The sequence below is a fragment of the Emiliania huxleyi genome (assembly GCF_000372725.1).
Source record: "Emiliania huxleyi CCMP1516 unplaced genomic scaffold EMIHUscaffold_560, whole genome shotgun sequence".
Classification (NCBI taxonomy): domain Eukaryota; phylum Haptophyta; order Isochrysidales; family Noelaerhabdaceae; genus Emiliania; species Emiliania huxleyi.
The window spans coordinates 20,412-33,478 of NW_005197802.1; the positions used below are offsets into that span (position 1 = coordinate 20,412).

General features: G+C 68.6%; 3 protein-coding genes across 3 annotated transcripts; 2 read left to right on the forward strand and 1 right to left on the reverse strand.

The window, feature by feature from the left end:
• Window positions 1–1,583: 1,583 nt before the first annotated feature.
• Window positions 1,584–2,798, reverse strand: EMIHUDRAFT_459626 (hypothetical protein; the record flags this gene model as incomplete). Its single annotated transcript, XM_005765177.1, has 3 exons — window positions 1,584–1,919; window positions 2,011–2,085; window positions 2,241–2,798. 3 exons carry the CDS (start codon window positions 2,796–2,798, stop codon window positions 1,746–1,748), a joined length of 807 nt encoding a protein of 268 aa, XP_005765234.1. The 3' UTR covers window positions 1,584–1,745.
• Window positions 2,799–3,050: 252 nt separating this feature from the next.
• Window positions 3,051–8,425, forward strand: EMIHUDRAFT_247239 (hypothetical protein; the record flags this gene model as incomplete). Its single annotated transcript, XM_005765178.1, has 8 exons — window positions 3,051–3,194; window positions 3,287–4,450; window positions 4,549–4,653; window positions 5,355–5,454; window positions 5,651–6,482; window positions 7,779–7,845; window positions 8,172–8,333; window positions 8,411–8,425. The coding sequence occupies 8 exons, from the start codon at window positions 3,051–3,053 to the stop codon at window positions 8,423–8,425; spliced, it is 2,589 nt and encodes an 862-aa protein (XP_005765235.1).
• On the forward strand, window positions 7,819–12,947 carry EMIHUDRAFT_558094 (hypothetical protein; the record flags this gene model as incomplete). Its single annotated transcript, XM_005765179.1, has 10 exons — window positions 7,819–7,845; window positions 8,172–8,916; window positions 8,952–9,184; window positions 9,368–9,796; window positions 9,898–10,197; window positions 10,285–10,389; window positions 11,048–11,200; window positions 11,407–11,577; window positions 11,736–12,407; window positions 12,759–12,947. Coding segments are annotated over 10 exons (3,024 nt in total), but the record flags the coding sequence as incomplete, so codon positions are not given.
• Window positions 12,948–13,067: the final 120 nt, after the last annotated feature.

Sequence of the window (13,067 nt, forward strand, 5' to 3'; positions counted from 1 at the left end):
CGAAGGTCGATCGGCGAGCCAGCTTCAGGCGGTCGCGCGAGGCCGGCAGGGGCGGGCCAAGGCGGCTATTACACCCCCCGCGAAGGCGGAAGCGGCGGCGGAGGCGGCGAGGGCGGCGGAGGCGGCGAGGGCGGCGGAGGAGGAGACGGCGGCGGCGGCGGCGAGGGCGGCGGCGGAGGCGGAGGCGGCGGAGGCGGCGAGGGTGGCGGCGGAGGAGGAGGCGGCGGCGGAGGCGGCGAGGGTGGCGGAGGAGGCGGCGGCGGCGGAGGCGGCGAGGGTGGCGGCGGCGGCGGCGGAGGCGACGGCGGCGGCGGAGGCGGCGGCGGCGGAGGCGGCGAGGGTGGCGGAGGCGGCGGCGGCGGAGGCGGCGAGGGTGGCGGCGGCGGCTGCGGCAGAGGCGGAGGCGGCGAGGGTGGCGGCGGAGGTGGAGGCGGCGGCGGCGGAGGCGGCGGCGGCGGAGGCGGCGAGGGTGGCGGCGGAGGAGGCAGCAGAGGCGGAGGCGAGGGCTCAGAGGTCAGCGGAGGTGGCGTCAGCGGCGCGGCTGCAGGCGGTGGTGCGGGGTCGGCGCGCTCGTACAGAAGCGGAGTCGCTGAGGGCGGACGAGGCAGCGGCGGCTAGGGGGTCTCCACGCGGGCTAGGGGGCGGGCTCGCTGACTTCGGCCTCCCGGATATCCGCTTCCGGACTCTAGCGTGCCACGAGAGTCGGACGCCGAGAGTCTCGACCTGTAGGCCTCGCGGACAACCACGTCTTCGGCGTCGGCGAGATCATCGACGCCGAGGAGGCGCCGCGGGAGCCAGCCCCTCCACCGCCGCAGCACGGCTCGGAAGCCGTGGGCGACGCCCTGCTCATCGACTTTGGCGGCGAGATTGTGGACGAGGGTGCGGACGACGGGTGCCTTCCGGAGGGGGGAGCGTTTGGCCCCCCGCCCGGTCCGCAGCTCGGCTTGCCCCCGGCGCGCAGCTTGCTCGACGAGTTCGATTTTGAGGCACCGGGTGCAGGTGCGGCCGAGGGGGCGCCGGCGGGCCTGGCACCAGCACCCGACGAGACGTTGGGCGTGGCGTTTGATAAGTCGGAGCCTGCCCTCGAAGCGCTCTTCGGAGGTGCGATGCCAGACCCCGCCGCGGCCCTTCCGGCTTGCGCGGGAGATTTGTCGGAGGCGTCGCGGGGGCTGCCGCTCTCGTCGTGCGCGTCGGACGACGAAATCGTTGACTAGATGAGGAGGTCTCGTGTTGTGTGTGTGACATGGTGTGTGTGATTCGGTGTGTGTGTGGTTGAGTTGTAAGGATGCTGTGCGAGAGCCCCGACCTGGTCATCTCGTTAAACCGACCCTAGGAGTAGCACATCACACCATCACAGACTGTCTCGCACAGCAGGCGCGAGCCCTGGCCCCTGCCGCCGCGAGAGCGCGAGTCAGAGGTGTCGACAGACGACACAGCGCAGGCCGCAGCAGCTCTCAGCAGGCGCTACCGGCTAGAGAGTCCCCCCCCCCCCCCCCCCGTCCCGCGCTCGTGCGATTTTGCGGTTTTGGACTCTCTGGGCGCCTCTCGATTTGCCTCTTCCTCCAGACACAGGGGGGGAAATGTTCGACGCCGAGATGTCACCCGAACAGATCTGCCCTCTCGCCCCTCTCGCCTCTGCCCTCACAATCCACTATAAAAGCGCGGCTGGCTCACAGTGACACACGCCGCCCACCCGCCCTCCTCGGAGATCTCGAGTCTGTGCAGCTCCACCTGCTCGCGCCCCGTCACGCGCCGAGCGACGGTCCCACTCTGGCGATGGCCTTGGCGGCCGCCTGGTTGGTGGCCAGCACGACGATGTCGGCGATCTGCACGTGCGCGGGCCGGGTCGCCGCGTAGAAGATGTTGTCGGCGACGTCGGCGGCAACGAGCGGCTCGACATCGGCGTAGACCGCATCCGCCTGTTGCGCGGTTCGGCGATGGGCGTGGAGCGGCCTTCTCCCGCCCTCCCGGCCGGGGCTGGTGTCGGGGGAGGCGAGTCTGTGCGCGCGCCTTCTCCTTTGAGCCGAGCCGGACGGTGGAGAACTCGGTGTTGACGATGCCGGGCGAGATGGCGGTGACGCGCACCTGGACAGCAAGGTCGTGGAGCAGCTGCGGACCAGTTCGCAGAGGGTGGCAGCCGCTGCAGGGGGAAGGAAGCAGAGAGGAGAGGAGGCCGCGCACGAGGCCGTGAGGACGTGCCTCGCCGCCGCTACTGCCGCTACTGCCGCTGCTCTACGCACCGGGGTTGCGATCAGGTCGTGCCTCGCTGCCGTGGTGAAAGCATCGACGGCGTGCTTGGTCGCGCAGTAGACGGAGCCGCCGGCGTACGCCTCGTGCCCTGCGATCGATCCGACGTTGATGAGGTGGCCCTTGCCGCGCTGCTTGAAGCCGGGGACGAAGGCGCGTGTAAAGGCCATGACGGCCGCCACGTTGGTCGTCAGCATCGTCGTGACTGAGGCCATGTCGTTAGCCTCTGCGGGCGAGACGCCGAGAGCCAGCCCTGCGTTGTTGACGAGGACTGATACGGCGGCAAAGCTAGCCGGCAGCGTCTCGGGCAGCGCTGCCACTGCGTCGAGGTCCTGCACATCGAGCTGTACGGTGTGTGACTGCGTGCCGTACTTTGAGGCGAGCGACTCCTGCAGTGCCGATAGCCGCTCCGCACGGCGGCCGAGGAGTACGAGCCGGGCGCCAGCCTCTGCGAATCGATAGGCGCAGGCCTCGCCGATGCCTGCGGTCGCTCCGGTGATGAGGACAACCTCGTCGGCGACCGAGGCGGAGGGGTAGAGTGTAGAGGTCATTGCGTCGGCGGTACGAAGCTGTTGTGGCCGGACAAACAACTCGGCGCCTAAAGACAGGGATTCTCGCGCTTCAAAAAATTCTTCTTCTACCCTTATAAGTCTCTCGTGTCGGCGCCGACGCTCTTGGTTTAACCGTAGAACGTCCCAGCCGAAATCCGCCCGCCGACGATCGATCAGTCCACAATCGTCGGCCCGCAGCGACCCGCAGCGATGGATGCCGCCGCCCCCCCGGCCCCTGCGGCTGACGCGCCGATGCACGACCGGCCTCCGTCGGATGGCTCTCCGGCCTCTCCGGCCGCTGACGCGGCCGCCCATGCTGCTGCCGATCCGGTCCCTCTCACGCTCAGCGATATCCGCACAAGCTACGACAACTTCGAGGTCGCCGGCTTTGGCCAGGTGCAGCCACCACCTGCTTGCCTCCATGTTCACGCTTCGCCCCCCCCTCCCCCCCCGCCCCCCCCCCTTCTGACGCCGCCGTCTGACCTTAGGTGAGGGGCACGACTACCCGCCTGGAAGGCGCTCTCATCAGCAAGTCAATTGCAAACTGTCCCGCCATGCCCACCTACTCCCCTCGGGGCGTGATCGACGCCTTCGTCGGCGATCTGCCCTGGCCGTCTGGCTGCGGGCCTGCGCTCATCGTGCGGACGGTCGACGACGGTCTCCACTACGCTCTCACCCCGGAGGACGTGGAGAAAGCGTTGTCCAAAGCTGCCTGGAAGCGCGCCCAAATGGAGCTGCGCATTCTCCAGCTTCGTGCGCGTGTCGGAGCCGGCTTCTCCACTGTGCCCCGACTGGAGACCGAGCCGCCGACGGTTGGGACAGGCCGCTCCGCGCTTCATCGGGAGCTGTACCAACTTGAGAAGTTTGTCTGGCTCTCGACGCGGCTTGGCCAACCTTGGCATGGGGCGGTGGACCAGCTCGACACCGCTTTTCACAGCGCCCGAGATGCCTTCCGCCGTGAACGCCGGCAGCAACAGGCTGCATGCGTGGAATGCGTGGGCCGCAATGCCGCCGACCTCTTCGCTTGGAACAGCTCGGCGCACGAGAAGGCGACGCCCGTCTCGATTGGGAAGATGGGCGAGTGCGTGTGCGGGGCGACCGGATGCGGCTGCGAGACCCGCTACATGTGCACGCACTGCGGCGCCTTGCTCTTCCCAAAGGAGGCGAAGCGGGCCAAGGCAGTTGGTAAGTACGGGACCAAATGGCAGGGCGGCAAGTTTTGCTGCAGCGGAGGGCAAGTCGACCTGCCGCCAATCCAGCGCGACGAGGCCGTCGATGCCGTTTGGGAGCGCAATCCCGAACTGCTGGCGAAGCATTCTCGCCGACTCAACAACGCGCTGTCGATTGCGTCAGCACCTGTGAACATCCTCTGTCCTCCAGACGGCGGCTGGGCCCCGAGCGTGGTGATCCAAGGCAAGCTCCACCACAAAGTTGGGCCACTCGGTGTTGGCGAGCACGAGACGCCTCGATTCGCGCAGCTTTACGTCTACGATCCGGCTGCCGAGGGTGACAGGATTGTGGACCAGCGCTACGCCGCGTTGCGGATGGACCCGGAGACGTCGAGCGCGGAGAAGGCAAGGCTGAAGGCCGCGCTGCGCGACCTTGAAAGCGCGCTCAAGGACTGCAGCTCATACGGCGCCAGCTGCCCTCCGGTCCCTGTCTTACCCTAACCCTAACCCTAACCACCACTCACCTCTCCGACCTGTTCGCAGTACAAGACTTCATGACGGCTGGCGAGATCTTCGCGCAGGAAGGCGCGACGACGGCCCAGTTTGTCATCGACCCGGACAAGGCGCCTGCGAACGTTGACCAGCGCCAGTACTCTTCAAACTACGGCAAGCGCACGTTCAACGAGGTGAGACCACGCCACCTCACCCCTGCCCTTGCGCCGTTGCTGCCCTTGCGGCCGCCACCCTCACTGCTGCCCGCCCTCGCCGCCTTCCTCCCTCGCCGCCCCGCCGCTTTGGTGCCCGTTGCCCTCACCGCCGCCGCACCCTCGCCGCCACCCTCGCCGCTACCCTCGCCGCCGCCCGTTGCCCGAGCCGCCCCCGCCCGCTCCGCCGCCAGACCTGGATGCACCTGGAGCCACCGCCTCCGCTACCATCCGAGCCGCAGCCAGCCTCGCCGCCCGAGCCGCCCCCCCAAGCCGCCGCCGCCCGAGTCCCGAGCCGCCGCCGGGCCATAACCCTCTGCCGCCGTCGCCGCCGTCGCCGCCGCCCTTGACACCGGCGCCGCCCTCGGTTCCTCGGCGCCGATGCCGCTGCCGCCGTCACCGTCGCCGCCCTCGCCTGCTCCCACCCTCGCCGCCGCCGCCGCCGCCGCAGCCGCCGACCTCGACAGCCGCCTCTCGCCGCCGCCCTCGACACCACCGGCCTCGCCGCCCTCCCCCGCGCGCGGCGGCGACGGGCCGGGGCGCCGACTGTCGGTCGCCGTCACTGACCGTCACCGCCGCCGCCACCGCCGCGCTCTTAGGTAACGGTGGTGTGCGATGAGCGTGACTTGCGCCGTTGCGTCCTGCTCCGCTTCCGAGAAGGCGGTCTGTACGAGACTGACGAGACGAACCGAGCGTACGATCCTCTGCATTTTGTGCTGCTCTTCCCGTGCGGCGATGACGGCTGGCATCCGTACATGCCACTGTCCAAGCCGGCTGATTCCGGTGACGCTCCATCCCGTGATATAAATGACATGCCTGCGCGGCACCCTGCGCTCTCAGGTTGATCAGATGACGGCTCAAGGCAGCCCGAGGGGAACGGCCTAGGAGTTGGTCATCGTGACCGCCAGCCTCCTGGCACCCACGCTCCTCGCCCCGCTTGCATAGAGATTCAGAGTTCCCTCTCTCCTTTTATGCGCAGGCCAACCTGCTGCCGCCGCCGCAGAAATGGAGGAGTTGCCTGCTGCGTCAGAGTGGGAGCCACCTCCAAAGCGCAAGAAGACCCAGGTCTCGCCACAGCAGTATTACGCGCACCGCCTGCAGGTCCGAGAAGTGCGGCACGCATGGCTCGATGCCGCTGGGGACATCCGCGAGGGCCCGGCTATCGATGACGACGGAAGAGTACTTCTTGATGACGCCCTCAACCGCGCTGGACGGCTCTTCCAGGAGTATTGCTGCATGGCGCTCGCAAAGACGGAGACTCAGAGGCTGCGGTGGCACCGGAATCACCAGAAAAAGATTTGTTCGGAGCTCTATCAGCACCTTGCCGATGCGGTGACAGCACACGACAACTCAGCGGGCCAACTGCAGGCCGGGAAGCGCGTCGTGCTGGCCTCGAGCTTCACGGGCGGGCCGCGAGATCAGTACCAGCGCTACCATGACGGGATGGCCGTTGTCCGGAAGAAGGGTTCGCCGTCGTTCTTCGTCACCATGACTTGCAATCCAAAGTGGGACGAGATCCTCGCCGAGCTTCCTCCTGGACAGAAGGTGGAGGATCGGCCCGACCTGACGGCGCGTGTCTTCAAGCTGAAGCTCGACCAGCTGCTACAGGAGCTGTACACGGACGGCATCTTTGGTCGGGTTGTCGCCAGCCTGCACGTGATCGAATTTCAGAAGCGAGGGCTGCCGCACGCTCACATCCTCATCATCCTGCGCAAAGAGGACCGACCAAAGAGCGTTGACGACGTCGACGCCTGTGTCCGCGCCGAGCTGCCGCCGAAGCCCTCGCCCGGCGACTACAGCAACGACGGCGAGTACGAGGCGGCGATGGCGCGGTACAAGGACCTGAACGAGCTGGTCTGCACGCACATGCTGCACGGCCCGTGCGGCGCGGACAACCCCAACGCGCCGTGCATGGTGGACGGGGTCTGCAAGAAGCACTTCAAGAAGAAGTTCAACCAGGGCACCACGTTCAGCGACGGGCAGATCTATCCCGACTACCAGCGCCGCAGCCCCGCCGACGGCGGCCCGACATGCATACCCGATGTCGGCTCCTACAAGAACCGCGTGGTCGATAGCTCCGTCGTCGTCACGTACTCGCCGTACTTGCTCCTCAAGTACCGATGCCATCTCAACGTCGAGATCTGCTTCTCCATGGGCGGCGTCAAGTATCTCTACAAGTACGTCTACAAGGGCCCCGACCGTGCGATGGTCGCCGTGCGCGAGAGAGCCGACGACGTCAACGAGATCGAGATGTACCAGGACATGCGCTCCATCGGCTCCGCGGAGGGCTGCTGGCGGACGTTTAACTTCGACATGTACTCGCGCAGCCCTGTCGTGGCACGGCTGCAGTGCCACCTGCCCAACTTGCAGCGCGTGCAGTTTGCCGAGGGCACGGAGCAGCAGGCTGCAGAGGACGGCCCGCCGACGACCACCCTCACCGCGTGGCTCGACTACCTGCGGCTCCATCCAGAGGCGCGCATCTCAACCGACACGTGGTCGGCGCTGTACTGCGACTTCCCTGAGCACTACACGTACGACAAGAAGGAGAAGGCGTGGAAGCCGCTGCAGAAGTACCCCCCGGAGCCGACTGTCGGTCGCCTGTACGCGGTGCATCCGAGCGCTGGCGAGTCTTTCTACCTGCGCATGCTGCTCCATAAGGTACCCGGCAGCGAAGCGAGCGCTGACGTGTAAGGTGTCTGCGCTGCTCCGGTGCGTGGGGTTCTGCCTCCCCCCTTCTGTGTGGCGAGGTGTTTGCGGCGCGATGCCCGATCGTGCGCGATAGCCTCCCATTGTGCGTGGTGTGTCGGTGTGTCGGTCGTCCGGAGCGTGTGGCGGCGCCGTTGCATGCAGCGACTCTGCTCCACGTGCCGACGACTGTGGACTGACGTGACTGACTGGTAAATGCTTGCGATGCCGATGGATGATCTCCGACAACCCAAAACCAAAATGCAAATGCGGAGTGGCCCCCCTGTGGCGTGCAGATCCTGCGTCTCTCATGCCCGAACAACTGACGGGTCCCGTCGCAGGTCCACACTAGTCTCCCCAAAGCAACTTCCTGGAACCCCACTCTTCATCTGCCGCCTGCGCTGCCGCCTCTGCTGCAAAAGTCGACGCGGCGACCTGTCGGAGAAACTGAAGCTGTCGCCAATGGCCAAGGCGGGCGATCAATACGAGGTACGCACCGGCAATATCTGGAGCCACTGCCGCCGCGACGATGTAAGGGCCGTGACCCGCCTTCTCGATGAAGGTGTGGACCTCGAGCTCCGCAATAAGGTGCCACTCTCACCGCTCACCGCTGCTCACTCTCGCCGCTACACTCTCACCGCTGCTCACTATCACCGCTGCTCACCCATCGCCGCTGCTCACTCTCACCGCTGCTCACTCTCACCGCTGCTCACTCTCACCGCTGCTCACTCTCACCACTGCTCACTCGTCGAGTATCGGCCAAGCCACTGAGCCTCGCTGCTTCTCACTCCACTCGTGGCTCCTGCTGCCACCAGGTCGGGTGGACGCCTTTGCACGCGGCGGCCAACGGCGGCGCCGAGCGAGTGGTCGCGCACCTGATCACCTGCCGCGCCGACATCGAGTCGCGCTGCCGGGCGGGCCGCACCCCGCTCGCCGAGGCTGCACGGAGCGGCCATCTCCCCGTCGTCATGCGGCTCGTGAGAGCGGGCGCGCCGGCGGACGAGGACGCGGTCGCCTGCGCAAAGGGCAGCGCCTGCCGCAGCTGGCTCGCCAGCCGGCGGAGCGGTAGGCATATCTCCGAGGAACCGCAGCACGGCGCGAGGCACGGGCGGGAGAGGCGGTCCGAGCACCAGCCCGTGGGCAAGGGTGGCAAGGCAGGAGGCAGCGGCAGCTTGAGGCGGCACCAGGAGCAGCGCCTTCACACGCTTCGGACTTGCCCACAGGCAAAGGCCAAGCAGCTCAAGGAGCAGAGGGCAAAGGCGCGAGCCGCAGCCGCCGCCACGGCCGCAGCCGCCTCGGCCGACGCGGCTGATGAATCGGACGGCGGCGGCGATACGGTGGCGGTGCCCGACGTGCTGCTCACCGCGGCGCGGGAGCCGCTGCGCTCTCCGGCGTCGCTCTCCTGCGCGCCGCCGCTCTGCTTGCGAGCAAGTGCGCCGCTCGCCCGCTGCGCTGAGGCGCTCAGCGCCGCGGTCTCTCTGCCAGACGGAGAAGGCCACGACGGCGGCGACGGCGGCGACGGCGGCGGCAAGGGCTGCTGCGTGACGGCGACGCATCCAGGTCCCGTCTAGATCACGTCCAAAAGAGCCTGTCAGGCGCGACGCGGCACGTCCTTTGCGTTCTGCTCGACAGCCGCCACCCGCTGCTCCACCTGCCGGCCGAGTTGCGCGGCGCGCTGAGGCGGCGCGGCGAGGCGGTGGTTCTGGTCCTCTCCAAGGCGGACCTGGTGGAGGAGGCGGCGTTGCGGGCGTGGGAGGGCCACCTTCGCCGCATCTGCCCGCACGCGGCGGCCGTCCTCCGCTTCAGCGCCGTCGGCAGGGCAATGGACGTCTCTCGCGCGCGCGCCGGCGCCGGGTCTCGCCGCCGCTGGCTGCACGCCCACCTCACGAGCGAGGAGCTCGTTGATACATAGCCCAGCGCCTGCATCATAGCCCACCTCACGAGCAAGGAGCGTGCGCCTCACGCGCGCCCGCCCGTCGCTCCGACTCACCCTTGCTCGCCGCGTCACCAGGAGCGCGCTAGCGTGCGGCGAGACGCGGAGCGGCTGGCGGAGGTGTGCGGCGCGAGGATGCCTGCGGAGCAGACGGAGCTCGTGCGAGGCGTGAGGAGGGCAAAGCACCAGAGGGCAAAGCACCGCGAGGGAGGGGCCTCGCCGCTGGCGGTCGCGGCGGCGCCAGCGACGCGCGAAATCATGAGCAACGACAGCGACAGCAGCGACGGAAGCGGTGGCAGCGGCGGCGGCGTGGACGGTGGCGCTGGTGACAGCGACATGGGTGGTGACAGCGACGCCGAGGTTGCCGAGGGGCCCGCGGAGCATGAAGAGAGAGCCGTGATGCGTGTTGGCGGCGGCCGCCGCACCGTGATCAGCCTGCTCGGCCGCTGCAACGTGGGCAAGTCGTCGCTGTTCAACGCGCTCTGCGGCGGCCGCAGGCTCGCGAGTGTCTCGCGGCAGCCAGGCCACACCCGACGCGTGCAGGAGGCGGCTCTCTCGGGCAGCCTCGGGTGGCTGACCTCGGGGAACCTCTCGATGCTGATGAACAGGCGGTGCACCTCTCTCCGGGCTTGCTGGTCCGCGACACGCCTGCCCTCGACGCGAGCGATGCCGCCGCGTGGGGCTGCGGCGGTGACGGCGGCGGGGGAGAGGGCGGAGAGGGTGAGGCTGGCGGCATGGCTGCGGCGCGCGTGCGCGAGCTCTGCGGCCTGACCCCTCCCGGCGCCGTCCACTCTCCCTACGCGGCGGTGCGCGCCGCCGCAGAGTACCTTCCTCTGGCGGCTCTGTACGGCCTGCAGCCCAACGAGCTGAGGGCGGCGCAGGAGGAGGAGGGCGGCGACCCGGCGGCGGTATCAGCGCTCGGCCTCTCCTCCCTCTCGCCGCCAAGACGCGCTCCGGGCAACCCTCTCCCTGAGCCTTCCCTCCGCCTTGCGTAGGCCTCTGCTGCGCGCTCGCCGCCAAGAAGGGCTTCCTCCAGAGCCGCAGTGGCGCACCGGACGCGCACCGCGCCGGGCTGCTGGTCGTCAGGGACTGCGCCGAGGGTGCGCTCCCGCTGCTGTCGCAGCCGCCCACGTCGCTGGCACCGCCACCACTCTCTTCGTCGTCACCGCCGCCGCCGCCACCGCCTTCGTCACCTCCACCGTTGCCGCCGTCGCCGCTGTCGCCGCCGCCGTCGCCGCCGTCGTCGCCATCGACGCCACTGCAGTTGCCCCCGACGCCACTTTGCTCCTCCTCGAGAGGCGGCAGCCCGGCTCCTACAGCGCATGGCGGCGGAGGCGAACGCGATTGCGGCAAAAGTGGCGGCAGCGATGGCGGCCGTGGCGGCGGCGGCGACGGCGGCAGTGGCAGCGTCGCTGGCGGCAGCTGCACTCTCATCTGGCACCGTCGCGATCTGCGGCTCGAGGACAACGCTCTCTACCGCGAGAGGAGGGCTTGTGCGTGTTCGGGCATCACCCGCGTGGTGCCAGTCTACATCTTTGACCCTGCGGACTTTGCCCGCGTGCCGTCGTGCGCGCAACCCGCTTGGGACGTGGTCCGTCTATTCACACCCTCTATTCACACCCTCTATTCACACCCTCTATTCACACCCTCTATTCACACCCTCTATTCACACCCGCTTGGGACGTGCTCCGTCCGGCGCATCGCGCCGCCCCTCGATGGCTGCGGACAGCGTCTATTCACACCCTCGGCTGCGAACAGGTCCGAACAGGCCCTCATGCCGCGCGGGCGCTCCTCGCGGCGGTGACAGCTCTGCGTGCTTCGCTGCGCGCGCGCGGTGGCGAGCTCCTCGTCCGGTTTGGAAGGCCAGAGGCGGAGCTTCCTCTGCTCGCCGCTCGCTGCTGCGCTGGCGAGGTGGCGTGGCACGAGGAGGCTGGCTGGGAGGAGCGGCGCACTTCGAGCCGCGTGCGGGAGGCGATGACGCGCGCCGGCTGCCGAGCAAGCGCCGAGCTTGGAGGGTGCACGCTCTTCCATCCCGACGAGTTGCCGGCAGCCGACGAGCCAGCGTCGCGGCGTTCACGGCGCACTATGTACTCACAGACAGAGAGGAGCGTGAACAGGCGCCCGACGAGTGGGCATCCCTCGCCCACCCGCGGCAAAAGTACCCCGCGAAGAAGCGCCGCGGCTCGTCGGGCGCCTCTGGGAAGGCTGCGGACGGCGGCGGCGGCGGCGTTGACTGGGCGCGTCGCCTCGAGGGGATGCCTCGCGTGATGGGCGATTGGCGGCGCGCTGTGCGGTCGCATGGGCCACCGAGAGCCGCCGAGTCCACTTCCGCCGGTCTGCGGGGGCAGAGGTTTCTCTCTCCCGCAGAACTAACGGTGGAGCTGGGACTATGCTTCCGGCGAGTTGCTCTTAAGAAGGCACCCACACTCACTCCATTGCGCAATAGGGGTTGGGTCTGGAGCTTGGCGAACTGCCCTCGCTCGCTCAGCTTGTGGCGCCCGCTCTCGAAGTTAGTCCCAACGGCCGGCTCCTCTTCGGTTTGCCGGATGGGGCCGCCTCGAGTGTCGTGGCGGCCGCTCTTCGCGCGGGAGGGCCCGCCAGCAAGGACGGTAATGGTGGCGGCAGGGGGGGGGAGGGCGGCGCCGAGGTCGGCAGCGAGGGCGGAGGCGGCATCAGAGGCAGCGGTGTGGAATGCTCCACCGCCACTCTCGCCACTGAGCATGCTGCGCTCTCCCGGCTGCGCCGCTTCGTGGGGAGCGGGATGGCGGCGTCGGCCGACCGGCACATCGCGGGGACGGGAGAGGCCGACTCGTCGCTGCTGGGCGTGCCGCTCGCGCTGGGCTGTCTCTCGCCGCGGCAGGTGCACGAGGCGGCCGCGGCCACGGAGGGGTGCGGCTGGCTTGGCTCGCACATGGAGATGCGGGACTACTTCATCTACGCGGGCATGGCTGCCGGGGCAGCCCTTTTCAGCAGCCGCGGCTGGAGGCCGGTCCATGGGCGCAAGGGCTTTCCCAAGGGAGGCGAGGCGCTGGTCGAGTGGCTGCAGCCGGCGCAGCACGAAAACGCCTGGCACAGCCGACGGGTGATGAGCTGCCCCAAAGCCTTGCGACTGGTGGAGGTCACGTGTACGATGCGTCCCGTAGGCGACGATGGGCGACGGGCCATACCGGCCTCCCACTCGTCGACGCGGCGATGCGGCAGCTGCAGCAGACGGGTTCGACTGCTCGCGTGCAGCTCAGGAGTCAGCGGCGGCGCGTCCCTCACGTTTTTCGTGCGTTGCGGGGCTCAGGCTACTGTTCGAACCGCGTGCGGCAAAACGCCGCCTCCCTCCTCGCGAAGGATCTGCGCCTTGACTGGCGGGCTGGCGCCGAGTGGTTCCAGTGGCTGCTAACGGACCACGAGGTAGGAGTGGAGTCGGTAGCAGGCAGCACAACACGAGGTACACGTGTGCATGCACTCTTTTACATAGGTCAGCGCAAATTGGGGTAACTGGAGCTATTTCGCCGGCGCTGGCGGCGACCCAAAGCAGCGACACTTCCGCACCGTCTCACAGGCCGCAAAGTACGACGCCGGCGGGTTGTACGTGCGCCGATGGCTGCCGGAGCTCGCCGACGAGGCTGTTTGCGTGGAGGCTGTGCTGCGGCCGTATGCGCACGCGGTTGAGGGCTGGCCTTCCCCTCTCGTTGACCCAGACACGCAACTGACTTGGCAGGATGCGCAGCGCCTCTCAGAGACGGGGCGGGTTTTACCAGCGGGCCCAGACCCGCATAGACAGCCC